The 20429-nt window shown below is 37.7% G+C and overlaps 1 protein-coding gene across 2 annotated transcripts in view; it reads left to right on the top strand.

Moving 5' to 3' along the window:
• GALNT2 (polypeptide N-acetylgalactosaminyltransferase 2) overlaps positions 1 to 20157 on the top strand; it is an 87223-nt gene extending 67066 nt beyond the window's left edge. For both annotated transcript variants that reach the window (XM_014874413.2, XM_088161495.1), the window contains exons 9-16: positions 2035 to 2122; positions 2620 to 2723; positions 6554 to 6680; positions 10123 to 10215; positions 10434 to 10517; positions 12290 to 12416; positions 15949 to 16068; positions 17281 to 20157. In XM_014874413.2, coding sequence (XP_014729899.2) covers positions 2035 to 2122; positions 2620 to 2723; positions 6554 to 6680; positions 10123 to 10215; positions 10434 to 10517; positions 12290 to 12416; positions 15949 to 16068; positions 17281 to 17436 — 899 coding nt within the window. In that variant the 3' untranslated portion in view covers positions 17437 to 20157. The remainder of the gene's footprint in view (positions 1 to 2034; positions 2123 to 2619; positions 2724 to 6553; positions 6681 to 10122; positions 10216 to 10433; positions 10518 to 12289; positions 12417 to 15948; positions 16069 to 17280) is intronic.
• Positions 20158 to 20429: the final 272 nt, after the last annotated feature.

Below are 20429 nucleotides of genomic sequence, written 5' to 3'. Positions count from 1 at the left end.
TGCTTTCAACCTTAGATACAGTGCCTGTGTGGCTGAAGCATGGAGAGTTGAAACAGATGGGACAGCATTTGTGCCTGGTCTCTCTTGAAAGGATTTAATCACCCAAGACAGGCAACCTAGCAAATGGTACACGCTTTTTCCCTAAGTGGACATGTCTGAAGTAATTCCCAAGTCATGGTCAAAACGAAATCCATGCACTTCATGTTACAGGCTTTTTGTGAGTTTTTTTGTTTGGGTTTGCTTTTGGTTTTTGTTTGGGTTTTTTTGAGGGTGGTTTCCAAAAGTGTTTATGCCACCCTGAGAAACACTATAATTACTGGAACAAACTGTAGTTAACTGAGATCTAATAATTTAGAGTATGCCTGTGATACAGTTTACACTGGATAGAGTTTTATACTGGATATGCACTGTGTTTAAAATATACTCCTTTTACAGAGTTACTGATACTATCTCATTGAGTGCAGATTTTTCCCAGAGTCTGTGAAAATGGAGACGGAGAACCAGTTTTGAATGGGTAGAGACTTTTACACTTGTTCAGTTTGTGGGAGTGTTGTGTTCCAAAAGAGACCCCTTGTGTTCACTGGAGTACACAGTAACTGTCTCACTGCTGCTGGGGAACAGTGGGTTTTTCAGCTTCTCCCAGATGCAAGTCATTTTGCTGGCTATGTGGGATGAAATGCGGCTTTTTAACTGCGTGGAAATATTGGAACTCATTTTACTCTTCAGGCTGGAGGCTTTGCAGTGCTGTGGGTTGTAGCCATTTTTCAGTTTTGCTACTTGGAGTTTCGGAGTAGTGTGAGTGTCTTTCATTTTTACAGTGCAATGCCTCATGAAATACTCAAACATGGAGAGAAAGAGCTGCCATGCATGCTGCAAAGACTGTTCAGGGTAATTTCTGTATTGTGTGTGATAAGTATCTCGTGAGTTAAAATGAAAACTGTGGAGGTTTTAACTTCCTACATCAGTCATTGCTATGCACCTTTACGGATGCAGACAGGCAGTTTATAGGGCTGTAATTGTTTTCTGTTTACACTAGCTTTTTTCCCCCCCACTTCCCCACAAAATAATTGCTTTATCTTTATACTGGAGAATGAAAACTATTGACATCTGTGCACCAGAAATCTGGAAATCATTCATTACATGACTTCATAGGATCTAAATGTGTTTGGCAGCAGGCAGAGTGTACAAGGCTGTTTTGCTAGGTGTACTAGGAGAGGGCTATGAGTCTTGTGCAGTTTTTTAATAGATGCTCATGATTATGAGCATAACCCAGCATAAAAACTGTTATGAAAGTGTTTCCTATAGGAAGTTTGTCCTATACCAGCTCTGTAGCATTGCCTAAAAGAGATAAATTTAATGTTTCTAATGTAGAAAGCTGCTATAGATGACCTATTGATCTAGTCTGTTCTAGTGATCTTTGTGCTTCTGTGCTTAACTCACAACAGGCCCAGACCAGTTGTTACTGTGTGTTCACGCTTGCATGTATATGCATAAGGAAAGTAAGATTTTGGTACTCTAGCACTTGCCTCAAGTTTAAACAATGATGCACTTAAAAATACAATGGGGAAGTACGAAGTTAAATGAATGTTGAGAAGATAAGTGGAACTTACATGTTGTCACCTTCATGATTGAGGGCTCTTGCTGTTAGAGTACCTCGAAGAGTACTGCATTAAGCCTGTGTAAATGTGAGATCACTGCTAAAGCATGGAAATGCAGTTATTCAATAAAGATTGTTGAGAGCATTTGTAATGGCTGGAAGATCATCATATGATGTTTTCTATTTGATGTAAGGACACCACTTGGGTTTCCTACTTTGTGAAATAGATGAAGACAAAAGATGGGAACTTATTCCATGGTTGAGTTTTACTCTTTTTTTCTTTGATCTGGACTCCTTATTTGTTTTCTACCTGGAATTTTGCACAAGTTTAAATTTTTCATTTTAGTTACAGTTCCTGATGTTTTTAATGAACATTATATTACTACAAGCTGAATGATGACCACAGTTATTTTAATATCTTACTTTTCTTTTTTAAGGCTTCGACTGGAACCTTGTATTCAAGTGGGATTACATGACACCAGAGCAAAGAAGAGCACGACAAGGAAATCCAGTTGCTCCCATAAAGTATGTCTGTACCACCACTTCTCAAACGGATTCTAATTTGCAACTAAGCAAAGTTAGAAATCATCTTCTCTGAGTCTGAAAGAATATCTTTACTATATCTTACACCAATATTGAAATTTCCTTCCTGTATATGGAGCATGATGAGACTCTCAGAAATAAGAGTAGATGTCACTCTGTTTAAAGTTGGTGTGTTTTGAGGACTAAAAATGCAGCATCAGTTTTAACGTTTTATTGCTGGCAAAAATTGCCACCCTTTAAATGAGCAACTTGTGAGCCAAATGGAGATTTAGAAGCTGCCTCAGAAGGTGGTCATGGCCATAGAAATGTGACATAGAAATGTGTGGAAACAACATTTGAAGTGATAGATGCAAAATAATTTGCATTCAAAAACATTGCCACATTTTTTCATGGAGGTATTAATCTTGATGTGCAAGTAATAGTTACCTCCATGTTCATGGTTCTGTAAGTAATTGATTTAATTTTTCTTGTTTGTTTAGGACACCCATGATAGCTGGTGGATTATTTGTGATGGACAAATCCTATTTTGAAGAACTAGGGAAGTATGACATGATGATGGATGTTTGGGGTGGAGAAAACCTAGGTATGTGTATTATTTACCCTCTGATCAGAAAGCGGGTTTCATAATTTCCTTTACTGTCAAGGAGTCATGATTTTCCTGATTTTGTTCAAAGAGTTAAAACCAGCATTTAAATTTCATGCACATTATTGGCGAAATCCAAAACATTTATTTCAATGAAAAAATTATAACAAAGAAAAAATTATATGTTAAATATAAGGGAATAAAAGTATTAGCTCACTGAGCAGTGACATTTTTTGTAATGGAAGTTGGCTGGTAAGAAAATTTCAGGCTGTAGGGAAGCAATTAAATATAATAATGTTTAAATGCTGACAGTTGAAGGCATACTTCTAAAGATGTTGCTTAATTTAATCATGAAAAGTAGAATACAGGAGAATTAATTTAATGTTAATACATATACCTTAATAAATCAATTAACTTAACTGACTGAAGAATTATTTGTTTCTGAACTTTGCCAGTAGTATGCTGCCTGGCATCTAAACTTAGTGAATTTTGTAGTTTTATACCCCTTCCTTAGCCCTATGAGAGTGATGGTTGAGAAGGTATTTTTTCTCTAAGTACTTATTTTCAGACGTTGAAGTGAGTGAGATTTAGGCAAGAGGGAGGAGAGGCTGATAGGACTTTTGCTTTAGCCATTCTCCTTTGACCTGCTGGTTAAATCTGACATTAGTAGGTTTTTTTGGCTGTTTGTGTTACAGTGTTGTACAAAGGTTTTCTCCAGTTAAGACAAGTATACTTGTGTTTAAACCAGCAATGATTTGAAAGGAGCAGAATTCTACAGCTCCTCAAGAATTCCAGTTTGTCATTAGTTTAGTTTTTGGGGGTAGAGATGCATCTCAGACATTGCAAGTAGTGTGTTTTAGGAATGCTTCTAAGGATAGAAGCTTTTCTACTGTGCATGCTAGCTGCAAAATCCTGAAATACCTTGAACTTGTAAAAACCCACGAGTATTTTGAGTTACCAAAATCTGCATATGCATTAAGTGCATGCTTGGCCTACAAGGAAATGTCTGCTGTATGGAGACATGGTAACCAAATGTTTGGTGCTGCTGTAACACGCTGAAAAGTTGGAAGTGGTGTCCCTACAGTCCTGTCTCTGACCATCATATGCAGTATTCAAAGAAACCCTATGGGTATTTTGAGCAATTACATTCCATGTTTCTGTTGTTTCGCTATTTTGGCTGTATATTGCTAAACTGTATTAATGTAAACATAATAATTTTCATTTTTAAATGTCCTGGAAAATCATTGGATCAATTTAATGCAGCAATATTTTTATTCACTCTGAAAACCACTTTTGCCACTCGAGCACTTAAATATTTGATTAGTTACAAGCACGTTCTTAAGCAACTGAGCTTTTTCTGAACACTTAGCAACTACTTTTATGCTTTGATAATTGAGGCCTTGATAGCAGGAAAGAGCACAAGCAACAGCTCCTCTTTCATGGATGCCAAGAGATGTTTATGTTGCTCCTGCTGCATTCAGTTCCTCCCTCTGGAAAGATGATGATGAAGATTTAGGGGTGCCTGAAAAGCAAGCAGAAGGCAGCTAATGGTTTCTTCCTAACTGTCAGACTAATTGAAAATGAGTAAAAATCACATGGCATATGATTTAATTGGCAATAAATGACACGTGCACCAGATAACTGGAAATCTGTGATGTGCAATTTAAAATTCAGTGTGCACACTTGTCAGGCCTCTTTACTCTCAAGCATGACTCTACTCAGGGGCTTGGTGTTACATGCAAATAACCTGCTAAATGGACTAGCAAAATAATTCTGCATATCATATTCATTTATAAAAGCTAGCATTTTTCCTTCAAGCATGTGCAGAACAGCTGTTACGTGAGGTTTTGTTCGCATGTCAGTATCAATTTGATAAATCCTAAGATGAGCCTACAATATTTTCTCTAAATTGCCCAAATTATCATGAAGATAGGTACATTCTCAGACTGTTGCTAAATGTAACTGGTAATGCATGCATGCTGCACAAAAAGTCCATCAAGGTTAGTTCCATCTCTTTTCCAACTCAGAAACTCCCATTCTCAGTATGTTTATAATGCTTTCTGATAAGCTTAGGAGAATTGCAGTACACCAGAGAACTGGGTGGACCATGAGAAGGTTTGGGTCTAATTTGAGAACCTAGGCTTTTCTTACTAGTTTTCCTAAAAATCAAGGAATGAGTAAGCCATTCCTTGTCTTCTATATTGGTGACACACTCTAATAAAAAGAACAAATCTGTTACAGAGATGTAACTTGATCTCATAAAGAATTTTTGACATGCTGCTCATACCTTTTCATTTAAAAACTATGTCCATTGAACTTGCTCTGGTAGTAATATTTCCTACTGTTTGAATATGACAAAACAGAGTCTTAAGTTTGTGGGGTTGTTTTGAGTTTTAGTTGCTGTATGTTCTTTTTTCTTTTCCATTGCAGGCTTTAGAAGCCATGTTGGTGCAAATAAGAGTTAGTTTACTTCTCCCTATATTCTAGTCCTTTGCTCTTTCCCTCTGAGCTATTTTATGTAATGTTCACTTTTTCGATATTCTTCACAATCTAAAGCGCTGGAAGGTGTATAAAAATTTAAAAAATAGTTTTTCCTGTTGTCCCATGTGAATTCAACTGGATAAGTTACTGTCAAAGACAATGTTGTCATTCATGTTTTAGGAGTATGGTCTATCTATAGCTTGAACTATGTTGACTCTCTAGGATTCATGAATATGGCCATCAAGAAGAAAGTAACTTAATTTGCACTGCCAACAGTTAACAAATATGTCTTTTTATTTACTTTTAAAGTTTTTAAAATTTTCCCTGAACATTCAGTCAACACGACATGGTCTCTAATTTTTGGTTGTGGGAGGGTTTATGTTTGTTCTGTTTTTTTCAAATTTTGATTCTGAAGTAATTCTGCTATTATTACTGCTGTGTATGTGGAGGAGGGATTCTGAAAAAGAAGGCATGTCACTTAGTTTGTCATAAAAGAGAGACTGACTTTTAGAGTTGCATTTTTTTTTAACCTATGGAAGGACACTCAGTGGTTATGAAGAGGCTTGAAACTAAGGCTGTCTGGTGGCAGCTGTTGGACTAAAGGGGGAATCATCAAAACTGAAACAGTGCTGCTGGAAGCACCCTTCTTACTGCACTGACTTGGAATTAATGTGGAAAAGTTCTCTCTCAGCATTAGGTGACTTCTGCTATCAGAGATCAAGGTTGAGAAAGGGGTCTAAATATTTCTAGACCTTCTTGTCATCACCAGTTGGCTCAGATTATTAGTTTGGCTAGAAGTGTACTGTCCATAACCTTCAATTTGCAAAAGTTATGCTTTTATTTGGTCTATCCTCAAGTCAACAGTAGCTTGATATAACTCCTTCCACTGTTTGGGAGTGTTTATTTATCTGCTGTAATAAGTTACCAGCTCAAATCTATTGGTTATTTTAGTTTGCCTTGATTTCACTTATCTTCAGTTATTCCATTTTCAGCTGAAAATTTTTGTTATAAACTAGATAATTAATTTATTTGTTAAACGTACCTACTATTGTTTACCCTTCAGATAAAGCATAACTCAGTGGCAAATTGCAGCAGGGTTTATGGATTTGGGCAATGCTGGTGACTTCAGATAAGAGAAGATTCACATTTTGCTTGCAAGATAGTATATTTATTTCTGCTGAGCTTGCAGAATCATAAATGCTTAGATGCGTGCCTTTGTTTATCCTTGAATTAGAAAAACTGTCTTGCTTGATCTTCTTAGAAACAATCACTAAAAGCCTTCTCTGTAAATATAGTACAAAAACCCAGTATTTTATGATGTTGATCTTTCATTTCTGTTTTTATTTCAGAGATCTCATTCAGAGTTTGGCAATGTGGTGGGAGCCTAGAGATCATCCCTTGCAGCAGAGTGGGTCATGTATTCCGCAAACAGCATCCTTACACATTTCCCGGTGGTAGTGGTACTGTGTTTGCAAGGTAAATGCTAAACAGCAATGGTTTGGATTTCCTCAGATGATCAGCAGGTGGCAGTAATTTCATTTCAGGGATCTTGTCTCTAGAAATATTTGCAATATTATCTATCGTGGTAAAATATTAATTTAAAAGAAATTAATGACTTTTGAGTCATCTATGTAGGTTGAGGGAAGAACCTGAGAACTGAAAGAGGGAAACTTCTGGTTGGACACAGACTGAGAATCTGGAAAATAAGGAAATGCTCAGCTTGGCATTTCATCAATATTGTGTTTATTTGACTTTAAAGAAGGCTTTATTTTCAAAACCCTCATAAAACTTCGTTTTGTAGAAACAGTTTCATTGTTAACTAAGAGCCAGAATACACTAAGTTGTAAATATGCTTTGCTTGCTTTTCATTAATACATGATCAGCGTGTGAGATGCAAATTTTCAGAGATGGATTTCGGTATTTGTGCCAGTCCACTGGCAATATGGTTCTCTATATTTGCCTTTCCTGTGCTGTGTTTAAAATTGCATTTTCTTATAGACCTAAGAAATTGCAATTTTAAAGGCTTAGATTAATATGCCTATTAATTTTGCTGTTGACACCCATGCATAGCAGTAGCTGAAATACTGAGCTGTCTTGTCAGTTTCTCTTCTATAAAGTGAGAACAGCAGTGCTGATTCATGTTCATAGTGGTTTTGACTTTATATGGATGAAAATATTGCATGAATGTACTGAGGGCATTTTCATCAAGGCTGTATCAGTTGTAGCTGAAGAATCACTGTAGATTTTGATTTAGAGACTAAAACTTGATGCTCAGGGGGCTGAAGTAGTGCAAGTCTCAGCTAAAAGTTCACTGGGCTAAGAGCTGCAAATAAAATTTTTTATTTACCCTTGAAGGGATGTGGAACCCAAACTCTGTTTAACATGAAGCAACACAGCTCAGATGTACTTAATTCATAAGAATGTTCTAAGCTGCTGATATTCTTGGACTCATGATTCACTTTAGACTGAGGAATCTCCTTAGGGTGTAGTTTTTCCCTTCCATGCTGGTTATGCCACCAAGGTGACTTTAATGAATTTAATATCTACTAAAATAAAGTCACTGTCCTGTTTCTTTCAGTAATTATAGTAGGCACTGTAGTATTTTTCTTTTTTCCCCCCATTCTTTGAGATGTATATTTTATGCTGCAGTGAAAAATGAATAATAGTACTTATGTGAAAACAAAAGCTAGCAATGAAATGTCCTCAGTACATCACATCTCTCTTCCAACATTTATAGTGTGCATCAGGAGGGTAGAAAGCTTTGCCTTTTAAACTGCATTATGTAAGCTTAGGATGCAACTGGTTTAGTTTAATGAGGTTTTGAAATGACAGTGTCATAACAAGGAACATAGTTAGTAAAAGTGAATAAATGTATGAATATACTGTGCAATCTTCCCACTCCAGCAGCTTTTCCATCTTTGGGGTGTTGCCAAGATACTGCTTTTCTTGTGCTTTCTTGGATGTCAAACCAATATAATGGGATGCCTTCAAATCAATTTTACTAATGGGAGAATGAGAAGCCTTAGGTAGTAAGATGTCCTTGTAATACAGGTGTTATAATATAGATGTGTGTGGGACCATGGTTCCAAGAAACTTGGTGCATGGAATCTGTGCTGGTGGTGCAGCTGGGGCATGTTGGCTTGTGCCATCATCTATCTCTTGGCTGTAGGCAGCTTGTTCTGGACTCCTCTACTTTTAGCTGGCTAGTCAGTATGCACTGCCTTTTGGCAGCCCAAACAGGTTGGTAATTTTGGATGAGGCTGGGAGTCCTTTTTTGTGAGAAGGGAGACCACATCACCATGTCCTGACTGTGTGATGTGGGCAGGGATAGTTTGTGTCCAGCAGGATTTGTGTGACTGCCTTAACACCACAGATGAGCCAGTGAGCCTTGCTGGCTCCAGTCTGCTCCAAGCAAAGCTGCCTCTGATCTCAGTGCTCTTTCATTAACTGGCTCAACATTAAGTGCACCCCATGCTGTGTTCCTCAGCACCCTGAGTTATTTGGGACCTTGCTAGTTCAGGCAGTTCTCAGCATCGACACAGTGTCCATATTTGTCACGTGAAGCTTGAGCTGTTCTTCATCCCTGCATATGAGGCAGTGGGATACAGGCATTCTGGCCTTGAAAGTGCCTTTGGAATCACTAAACCCTGGCAAACCAGGTAGTTCCTCTCTCTCCACCAAAATCAGTTTGGCCTGTGGGCAGCCAAGCTGTGTTGCTAAGTGGACAGGAGGGGCTGAATGGGTGACACACACAGGCCTGGGAGACTGCAGGTGAAGATAGACTCACACAGGTTTTTATCTGAATCTAGTAGGATTTTGCTTACAAAAAAATTAAGGAGAACTTTACAAGAAAAAAATCAGTCCTTAAACAAAAAAATTAATTCAGGTCTGTTTTATGAAATTTTTATTCCCTACATCCTTTTTGCTCAGCAACCTGCAAGCCTCCTCACTTAATCCTATGTTTTGTCTTTTGAATTGGAGAATTTTATATTAAATAAGTTACTGGCTGAGTTCACTCCAGTTGCTTTAGATGAACTTTCTGCCAAATGTAAAATAAGCTTCAGAGCATAGCAGTTGCAAGTGAAGTAAGACTTACTTTTCAAAGCATAAAATTATGAACAATAGAAGTAAATGAGTTTTACATGGAAGCCAGGGGAGGGAAAAAGCCATTGGACCCTGTTGCAATCCAAAAGGAAATTTAAAGATGCCAGTTACATAAATACAGGAGTTTTAGTTAGAGATGTGTTTGATTAGAAGTAAAACATTTGGATTAGGGTTTTTTTACATTTATTACAATAATCAATCTCTTTCAAATTTTAAAACACTTCCTCTCACCTCAGCTACAGAAGACTTTCTTTGTTTCATAGCCTTAAGTATTGTAACAGCTTGTGTCTTTTTGGAATGCTCTTTAAATACTCTACTGGTAGGAATAGGCTGAAGAGTGAAAATATCTTGCATGTGTTAGCATATTTGTTTTCAAAAATGTGAAAGACATTTTTAAATATCGCCAGTTGTTGAGATTTTTGTGTTCCCAATTAGCTTGCTTTATCCAGGTGAGCACTCACTGAACTTGTCTTCTGTCAAGTTACTCTTCTAAAAACGATCAACCAAACATCAACCTAATAAATTCCATTAAGTTTGCAGAAAGAACTGAAAGATGTTTGTTAAATTCTGGATGAAAACCTGAAGCAGTGATGAGTGTGGAAAAGACATAAATTTCATTATAAATGCATTGATTTCAGTTATGTTACTCTAATGGTTTTCTCTTACTTGGGTCTTTTTTGTGTGTCTTCTGCCTGACTTAAGGCAACTGACTGTGTAGTACTGGGAAGGGTTAAAATCAACCTGAGGAAAAATTGCACGGTTTAATTGCACCTAGAGAAAATATAACCCATGTGTTTCATATGCTTGTCCCTAGAAATACACGCAGGGCAGCAGAAGTCTGGATGGATGAGTATAAAAATTTCTATTACGCAGCAGTGCCTTCAGCCAGGAATGTACCTTATGGCAAGTAAGTCACAAGTGCTTCTTTGCCTATTTGTCTATTCTTCATGACATAGCACCTTCTGAGGTGAAAGCAGTGCTAAATCTGATGTTGTCTCTTTAAGATTTATTTCTGTAGTTCTACTGTTCTTGAGTTTTCTGTGTATTCTATAAAATATATGAAGACAACAGCAGCCTGACTTCAAAAACTCCTTTTTTTTTTTTTTTTTTTTTTTCCTCCTCTAGTATTCAAAGCCGAATGGAGCTCAGAAAGAGACTTAGCTGCAAACCCTTTAAGTGGTATCTTGAAAATGTTTATCCTGAGTTACGGTGAGTTTTGGGTGAAACAGAGTTCATATGGAGTTTACTTTTTCACCCTCACCAGAAATCATTGGTTTCTTTCTCCATCCTTGGATGTAAAGGATGTCTTTTACTTTATCTGTGAATGCAATGCCTCATGCGGGTTTATTTGCTTTTTTTATTAGTTCTGTTCCTAAAAAATAATTTTTCCCTGGTTAGCTGCTTTTTCTACTTACAGCAGCTACTGCTGCAGTATTTTAGGGAACAGTGTCTAATAGACTGAACTTACCTGAGCCTGAAGTTAGTCTCCTACACAAGCCACTTGCTCAAAAGCACATATTCTGTATCCTCTTGTCATCCCTTTAAAACTTTTGCCATGCCTAAGCACATGCCTAGTTAAGTGAGGAGACTGAATCTCATGGCAGTACAAATGATGACAGTCAGCAGACAGGAGGGCCTGGTGTGTTTGGCAAGCAAGGGTAGGTGCTTAAGATTCTGAGAAGCTGAGTCTCCTGTTCTTTCTTGTCTCCTCTTATCAAAGAATAATCACTGACTTTTGGGAAGGGATAACAAGGGGGAAGTGAGGGATGACACTGTTAACAGTTTTTTGTAACATGAATTCATCTTAACTAATGAGAAGTCATCAAAGAGGAATACTTTTTGAAGGGAGAGAAAAATTTCGGTTTAATAACAGAGTAAGAACGGTGTTGGTCATATCTGAGCCCACTAATTAGTTTGACTGGTCTGTCAACCTAATATTAGTAGTGTAGTGTTGTAAGATATTCTTGTAAGAATACTTGAGGTTTTTTTTCCCTGGGGCCACTTCATGTCAGTGGTGCCAGGTAACTGCTAGTGACATACAGGCTTGAGATGCAAAAGCAGGACCAGCTATTGCAGCCCCAGTGCAACATGTGCAGAGCCATACATACTAATGAGTCTCATAAACCAGGCTGATACTGAAGAAGTAAGTTTTCCTTTATTTTTCTCTTAAAAATGCCAGAGGATACTTGGTTTTTGTTTAATCTGTGAGGAAAAAAATGTCTCTCCTGGAAAACGTGCTACCATAAGCATTGCTTACATGTAATGTTCTCTTGTTCTGTCATCCCTCATGTGCTCCTTCTGCTGGGTTGAATTATTATACACATATTATAGTCCGAAGCTTTTAAAGGCTCTGATATGCCCTAGTTTTACTTGTTGAACATGAACTCATGGGCTCTACCCACAACTGTACTTTGCTGAAAGGGATTGCCTAGATGTTTCCATGCTAGGAGTGTACTTTTTGTGCAACCATTAGAAAATAGATATCAGGAAACTTTGATTTTTTTTTTTTTTTTATTTTATTTTTTCAAATTCCTAACCCCTTTTAACATTTCAGTAAAAACAGTCTGAGAAACATGTAGTGTCCTATTTCTGCCGCAAGCTATGTTGCCTGAAAAGACAAAAGGACTTGCTGAGCTAACTGAAAACATTAAGCTTTGAGTCACTTTAAATGATAAGTCATCTTTAATTTAATTTTTGTGCCATGTTAATATGTTCATCCTCCTCCTCTGGTCTAATTCTTCCAGTACTGTGGGTGTGGTAGGCTTGCAAGCTTACTTGTGTTCGATCAGTTAGTGATTAGATAATTGCCTCTCTTCAAGAGATGATTGAGATTTCCACATGATAGTCATCATTCATCCTTAACCCCTCATCTTAAAATTACTCAGAGTACTTTTACAAACAAGGAGTTTAAAAAGAAACTAAGAAAAACCTCCCAAACAACCCCGAACTGAATCAAGCAGATATTTCTGGTTTTGTTTTAGGGTACCTGATCATCAAGATATAGCCTTTGGGGCTTTGCAGCAGGGTACCAATTGCCTTGACACTTTGGGCCATTTTGCAGATGGTGTTGTTGGAGTTTATGAATGTCATAATGCCGGGGGAAACCAGGTCTGTATGCCATTAATTTTGTTTACTACAGTAAGTCTTAAAAGAAAGTGAAGCTAAACTTTTTAACTCAAGCAGTTTTTGTGTACTGGTGAGAAAGATGAATCCAAACCAGCATATCAATTGTTGTAACAGATTGGCTAAAACGCTTCTCCTTCAAATACAATTTTAGATTAGTATTTAGGATTAGAATTTGAGCCCAGAGATTCGATGAGCATCACATTATCCTCTTCTTTTGTCACTATTAATATTTGCTTTTGCACTAGAGGCCATAGCTTCCTTCTCAGTGGTTTTGCACTTGCATAGAAAGCTTTTTTTCAATTGAATGGTATGTTTGATTTTTTTGGGGGCAATTTTTACTTAAGAAAATATTTGGCTTGCATTAAGCACATGGCCCAAGGTCAGTAAAAGAAAAGAGTGTTTTGCTGTGCCACACTACTTACATTTACAGTTTGCAATAGTGGAGTATAAAAAAAAAATCTGTCATAAATCCCTATTTGGCTCTTGTAGAAAACAGAGGTGCCTGAATGTTCACTCACAGTAAGGAGAGTGTTTTAACAAATCCTTTCTAATCCTACTCCTAAACTAACTGCAAATGTGTCACATCTGTAAATGAGAGTGTTAATTATTTCAAAGAATCTATTTATGCAGTTGTGACTTAGTTATCATTCATGAAATCCACACAGAGGTTCTCACTGCTTTGTGTGCTTCTTTGTCACTAAATCCTTGTCAGATTAAACCTGACTTTAAATCAAATGTAATATTAATGTGTCAAGTACAGCTGTTAAAATAGAAGGCTGGCCAATTAAAGACTACTCTTGAACGAGTGTTAGAAGTTTGTTCTAATTTAAATTAGAAGGGGAAAAACCTAAAATAAGATGAAGCCTAAAATGAGGTAATTTCCTGGAAGATGTATGATGACAATTAATTCAAATCAAGATGTGGGAAATGCCTCCTTTCCCTGTCATTAAGGAGAATTTATCTGTGGGGGCTTTTTCAATTACCTTTTGAAAGTACCCTCATCTTTTCAGAAACCACAGTGGGTTTTTTGGGAGAAAGGGTAGATGTGTCACAAATGCCTTGGAGCAGAAATCTTAGTTTTCTCCTGATGTTGTGTATTCTTTGTACATATGCAAACTTATCTTCCTCTTCTAAACTCCCCCTCCCCTGAATCTGACTCTCTTCTTTCTATGTTGCTTTTTTCCTGTGGCACTAACCTTGACAAACCGCTATGCACTTGCTCTGAACAAATACCTTTGTGAGAACATTCAGACAGGTTAAGAGGCAGAATGGGTCAAAACCAGGTTTTATGTCCAAGCAGAACTCGTATTGGGTTGAAAAGAAATAACAGCATGGGAGGAGAGGGATAGGGAACAAACTACAATCCTGCAGTGTTCTCTGTCTTGTGTTCAACACAACTTATATGCAAAACCTAAGTAAAAATGGGATTTCTGCCCCCCCTTTTCGCCTGCTCTCCCCTCCCCCAGGTTGGTAAAACTCAGTGATAATTGTGTACCTCCAGCAGCTAAATAGCTTGAGGTGTGCCTGACAATGTGCAAATATGCAGGATTGTGATAAGGAGCTAAAGGTAAAACCAAATGCACTTAGGTTCAAGGGGAAGGTTTCAGGTTAGTTGTATCTACTAACTTTCTGATTTGACACAGATTTTCTCAGATATTCCAACTTTTGCATAAAGCTATCCAATTTCCAGCCTGTGCCCTGAGCATATAGACTGCTTGCAATTTTTCTTCTGTAGTGGAACTTGTTCCATCTTATCTCCATTACAGTCGTAGTCACTGATTGGTGGAGGAAAGTATCTATACACTGTGTCTCATAACATGAAGGGCCATCATGTAGACTTTTCCAGCAACAAAGCTTGGAGCTTTTATGAAGCAGCTGTACTTTGACTTTTAAATGTGTTCTTGCATAATTTCTGTTGTGGTTGGGGCTTGTACAGCCTTTTTATGGAAGGCTGAAGATGTATAAAGGCAATCATTTCAAGGCTCTAACTCTGACTGCAGGGTTCTCAGACACAAGTTTTACTACATCCTGGGTAGTATTTTCAACTGTCATTTTTCACTGTAGATCTTACCAGGGAAGAGTTCAGGGCCATTTGTAATTCCTGGTAAGCTCTAAAAATAACTTGTTAAATTCCTTTAGTTGTGGCTAAAAACGTGGCTATTAATATTTTATTATATATTAATGGTTCTTGTTGACATCTTATAGACTGGACAGAACTGAGAAGACAAGTAATTTCACTGTCATCTGAGTTTAACATACTGAGAGTAAAAAGAGAAATTATCAGCTTAAGAGTTTGGAAAACAAATAAAGAGATAGCCAGGACAAATCTGTGTTTGCTTTGTTTTCCATAGTTGTCATCATTCTGGTACTTGCAGAATACAGTATCAATCCAGTGGCTTGGGACCTGTATGATTGTGATTACTTGTAATCTCTTGAATTGCAAGTTCTGACAGTGTTATGAGCATCTCTTCCCAAAGAGATTTAATAATTGTTAAATCTGCTGAGTTTTAAAGTAATTACACATTTGTTTTATTTCTGAAACATTGATAATGTGCAAAATAACATTTAAATGTTATTTAACATACAGGCTTGGCTCTGTATGTCTAAGGTTTTGTATTATACAACTCTAAATCCTATTTAGTTGCTCGAGAGAAGCTAATCATACCATTTAAGTAGTTTATAAGCATGATTTGGAACATTAGCCTGGCTTTAGTCAAGTGGCGTCTTTCCTCAAAGGATAGTTAGACAAATGGAGACCAGTGTGGACCCCGGGGACCAAACTTGAAAGGAGAGAGGCATATGGAGAGAGTCTGAACATCAGTGCAATATCAGGCTCTGTATGAAAAGATGCTGAGGTCTAACAAGCTGGGCAGCATACACACAGAACAGCTTTTCTTTGCTTTCTATTTAAGAGTTGCATATATTTGAATACATGTAATAAAGATTCTGTTGTACATCACGCCTTGAGATGGGAGGGAACATTCTCTCTACCCCTTTTGTGTATTGCTATCTGGTGGTCTTTACTGTATTAAGACTTGCTGTTTCCTCACTGTGTCCATGTGCTTTGTTCAGTGTGTGGGCAGGGTGGCCGCTGGTGCTGCAGACCAAGCTTTTAGGGTTTTTATGTATATAATTTTGAATATGTATATTTACAAATGTAGAAACCCTTCCACATAGAAAACAGGGGAAAGGTGTAATACACACACATAAAAATAAATTTCTAACTAAATAAGCATTTCCACGAGGCCCTGTTGGCTGCCCGCAGCAGCTGTGTAAAGCCAGCAGAGGGAGCAAACAGCAAGCTCAGCCCTGAGCTGATGTGGGGACACTGAAGCAGTTGGAATTACTGTGCTTGAAAAGGACTTTTTCTCATGTCTTGCCCTGTGGGAAGCAATGAGCTGTCCTAATGCTCGTTCATAGCTATTTGCAGGATTTTAAACTGTGCTGTATATGCAGAGGTAGCATGTGCTAACATAAACAATTTTGTACATTTTGTGTTTCTTCCTTTTTGTAGGAATGGGCCTTAACAAAGGACAAGTCAGTGAAACACATGGATTTGTGCCTTACTGTTGTGGACAGAGCTCCTGGTTCACTAATAAAACTTCAGGGCTGTAGGGAAAATGACAGCAGACAGGTTAGTATGTCGTGATTGCACTCTGCAAACAGTGGGGAAAACAAGGGTGGTGAATAAACAATGCACTGGTGATCACATCTTCTATAGGCTCTACTTCTACTGTTGTTTGTGTATGTGAAGCTAGGATTCATGAGGTCTTAAAGGCATAATAAGCTTTATCCCAACAGGGGCCTTATGTAAAGGTTTCACCCACTGTGTTTTAATGCCATGTGTGTCTTCTGAAAGAGTTTATATATTCCACAATGTCTTTTTTCAAAGGTCTCACTCAGTGAAGTTTGACTATTATGTATTCTGGTCTCAGAAGAATGTGGTTTGGCTTTCCTTCTTTTCAGCTGTGGCCTGTTTATAGCAGCACTAATCTCCTTAAATTCATTTTTATCAATGCAGTGCTGCAACTTCATCTATTTCCCATGCCTGAGGAAAATCACATTTGCAGAGTCACACCATCTTTTTGATCTAGTCATAACACAACTCATCTCTTTCTGCTCAGTCATCAATTCTGATCATCTGCCAGCTTCCTTGCTTCTATATCTCTGTTTTTGCAGGCAGGTAACTGAAAAACTGTTTATTGATGAAGGAAGGAATATTCTTGCTACTCTTCAGAGAAGGAAACTAAGGAAGCAAGATTTTCTTGATAAGGTTTACAGGCACCAGATGGTAGACATACAAGAGAAACTTCCCCCCCCCCCCCCCCTTTTCTTTAATCCTGTGTTTGGGATTTAATCTGTCCTTGGCATCATCTTGGACAAAGAACTTTTGATAGCACAGGTTGCTTGTCTTCTGTAGAATTGAAAGGTGTCTGACAAATTTCTGGATTTCTGTTGTCTATGGTGAATGTGCTTCGTGCTTCTCTACACTCAGTATTGTAGTGGTATGTGGATGGATTTTGATTCTGATTTTTTTTTCTTCAGACCAAAGGTATCACACAGGTAATAGAGTTGGACAGTGTATGTGAGAAGTCCTGAACCAGAGGGAAATGTGTTGGTGGGTTCTGTGTCTTGCAGAGTGTTAACAGAAAGAATAGCTGTTTTGACAAAGCTTGCCAGAACTTACCTTCTTGTACTCAAGAATCATCTAAACTGTTCCTATTATTGCAGTTTGTACAGCTTTCCAGGTGCAAGCCAGGGAAACTTATGAAGACCTTGAAGGACAGGATATAGAACTCTTCCTTTTCCTGCTTTTCCGGGTCAATAACTGTATTTTCTCTTCCAGAAATGGGAACAAATTGAAAGCAATTCTAAACTGAGGCACGTTGGCAGCAACCTCTGTCTAGACAGCCGAAATGCCAAAAATGGTGGTCTCACCGTTGAGATCTGCAATCCTTCTTTGTCACAGCAGTGGAAATTCACACTTAATCTGCAGCAGTAGAAGGACTTAGAAGCAAAATGCTGTTTCAACTGAAAAACATTGGGCAAAGTTTTGATTGAATTACTGATGTATTTCTTAAAACTTTCCATGGAACTTATATACCTCAGTATTCCACCTTTATCTGAAAGTAGAGTGCTGAAGCAGACACCAGGGATCCAGGGGACTCAGAGCACTGCAAAGATGTCACTGAGCATTACTTCACAGGAAGAAGGAATTGTGCTGCAGACTTCAACTGTTCCTTTCTGTCTTCAGCTACTACTTGCACAGCAGATAACTAACTCTAGGAACAACTGACATATTGTAAACAAAAGGATCTGAAGAAACATCTGTGGGGAACAGTGTGGGAGGGAGGGTGGGAAAAATTACTAGGAGAAGGTAATTTGAAAACTCCATTGAAATAGAAGTCATGGTTTGTCATTTCCAGAACCAGAAGTGTCATTTTGAAGTTGTTTTTTTTCCTCTCCTGTGTGTACTTGGTAATTTGAATATGAACTTTTCTATGATGGACTCTAAATATAAATATATGAAAGTATATATATTGTCAGCTCCCAATGATTTGTATCAATTTTCATCATCCTATAATTATCTACAAAGTGATTGACACATGTATAATCAGAAATTGGATTGGAGTGCTGGGAGAGAGAAACTCTGAGGGTGCGGATTTTGTGCTGCTGGGTATGATGTCCGTGCTAACACTGGATGCTTTTGCTTTGCAAACTGGATCTACTTCTTAACACTTCATCCTCTCTGGAGATCATGAAACTCAGGAGGAGAAAGAAAAGAGCAGAGGAAGTCAATGCATCTGCCCAGATGATTGCTTGGATTGTTTATTCCAGCTTGGGAATTCATCACCTGTGCTCTGGATAACGTTAAAGCTGTACTTGATATTTGTGTTGATCATTTCTGTAGTATTCTGTCTTTAAAATATTTCTTCCTTTGTTACAAAATTATATAAACTGCACGAAGCTTTCGTGCAGCCATGTTGGTTCAGCAGAGTTTTATTCTGGGCCCTAATGAGGAAAAAATTGTCTCAAACTCCCCTTTTGAGTTGGAGAAATAAGTTAGAATTGTAACACCACTGACAACAGCACAAGATCTGAATTTTAATTTGCAAGGATGAGCAGCTATGTAATATCTCTGAATTGCACTTGCTTAATTTATAGACCTACTACTGGGGAAATTTCTTCCATTTTGTTTCTTTAAATGTAGCTTTTGAATGCATTCAGGCTTGACTCTGGGAATCAGCCTGGATACCTGCATAGCCTATGTGTTTTTAACCATAGAACTTCTGCATTCTACAGCTTCAGTCCAGCTGATGTCATTTTTATAAAACAATACTGTCAAAGGTAACTCCAACTTTGACCTGTCCTGTCTAATGTTTGCATAGACTATATACTTTTTTATTAAAAGCAAATGCTTCAATGAGCTTTTAAAATGAGAAGGAAAGCAAATAAGTATTAGTGAGACAGCATGGACAAAAATTAGTGCAGACATGGAGTGCCAGGAAACGGTTTTGGAAAGATGGATCTCGGAAGAATATAATGGTTGATCATAAGGAGAGGAAAAACGTCTGCTGTACTGTAGTGTGCTGGTACAGTCCCCCTCTTTCGTTGTCCTGGAAGTAGAGTAGTTCCTGATTTTTCGTTTTCCCTTGGCTGTACCTATGCACCAGGTATAGAGATGGTACTCATGGGCAAGGTGGCTTCACTGTTAGTGTGCCCATAGATACCTTGTTGTCTGAAGTTATGACCTGCAGGTACCTGCTTACCTTTTGGATGGGGCCCTTAAATCCAGTTTACCCATCCATCATCATCTGACTTTTTAATGAATAATTAATACTTTTTCTCTGCTTATCCACAATCCACTTTCTCCAAAACTTGCCTGTTTTAAAGGCCAGACAGTGGATAAACTATTTTCAGCTTTTAGTCTCTCCCTGTAGCCTCTTAACCTAGATGAGAACTTGAAGAACGTGTTTCATAAACATAGCAATAGATGCCTTTGTGTTTTGGAAAACAAATGCTGAAATACGAGCTCAGCAGCAAACCAGTTGTTTGGGGCTTTGAAAAACAGAATTTAAAAGGAAGTTAAAAAAACGCAACCACTCAGCTTCAACCATGGTGGTATTTCCATTCACAGCTTTGATCTGATTGAGGGTGGTACTAACTGAAATTAGCAGCTGTGACTCTGAATATTGACTTGCCTCTTAACTCTGAATCAGAATTGCTAGTAAAAAGAAATTTTTAAAAATCCATATTCCATTGCTTAAGTCTTTAACGACTACAACATTCATAAAGTAGGAATATTTTTTTCAGTAATTGCCCATGGATGTTGTATGTAGGGGTTTCAGTAGAGGAGCCGTATGCTTAGGGAGAACAGACAAGAAGTGGTATCCTTTTGTTATGTTTACATGACAGTGTGCCAAAGTTACTTACTGTGATTTTAGGGGTTTTTAATGCTGAAGAAATTCACCCATTTGAAAGCTAAATTAAGAGCCCTTGAAGCAAATTGTGATGGAGTCTCCTGAGAACTTTTCTTACCGTCTTCAGAACAAGAATGGTAATACTGTTTATTTTGCAGATTTTCAAAACATAGTTTGGAAACTGTTTTTTTCAGTTGGTTTGAAAAGTCTGCTGTACAGAGCTTGTACTTGTTCATTTTATAGATGGAAACCATCCTTGAAAATTTGTTTAACTTAAATAAAGAAGAATGCTTTATAGATAAGTGTGTGCTGGTTAATAGAACTGAGTGAAGCCAGTAAAAGTCTGCCTGGAGGTTGTAGATTGAAGTCATTTTCAAACACTTCATTTCACTTGGTTGCTTCATAAAGTTCCTGTTCTATAAGCATGTGTATATGGGCGTATATTTGTATTTATGAAAAGAGATTGTTTCTGTTCAATACTATAATTTTGAGGAAATTGTCTTATTTTAGAAGCTGTGTTACACTGAGGAGAGGGCTAATGCTGACTGTATAATTTATTGTCAAGGCACTCCCC

This window comes from Sturnus vulgaris, chromosome 3 (assembly GCF_052056855.1).
Source record: "Sturnus vulgaris isolate bStuVul1 chromosome 3, bStuVul1.hap1, whole genome shotgun sequence".
Lineage (NCBI taxonomy): Eukaryota > Metazoa > Chordata > Aves > Passeriformes > Sturnidae > Sturnus > Sturnus vulgaris.
The sequence above is the reverse complement of the archived record's forward strand: the minus strand, read 5'-3'. Positions and strand labels throughout refer to the sequence as shown.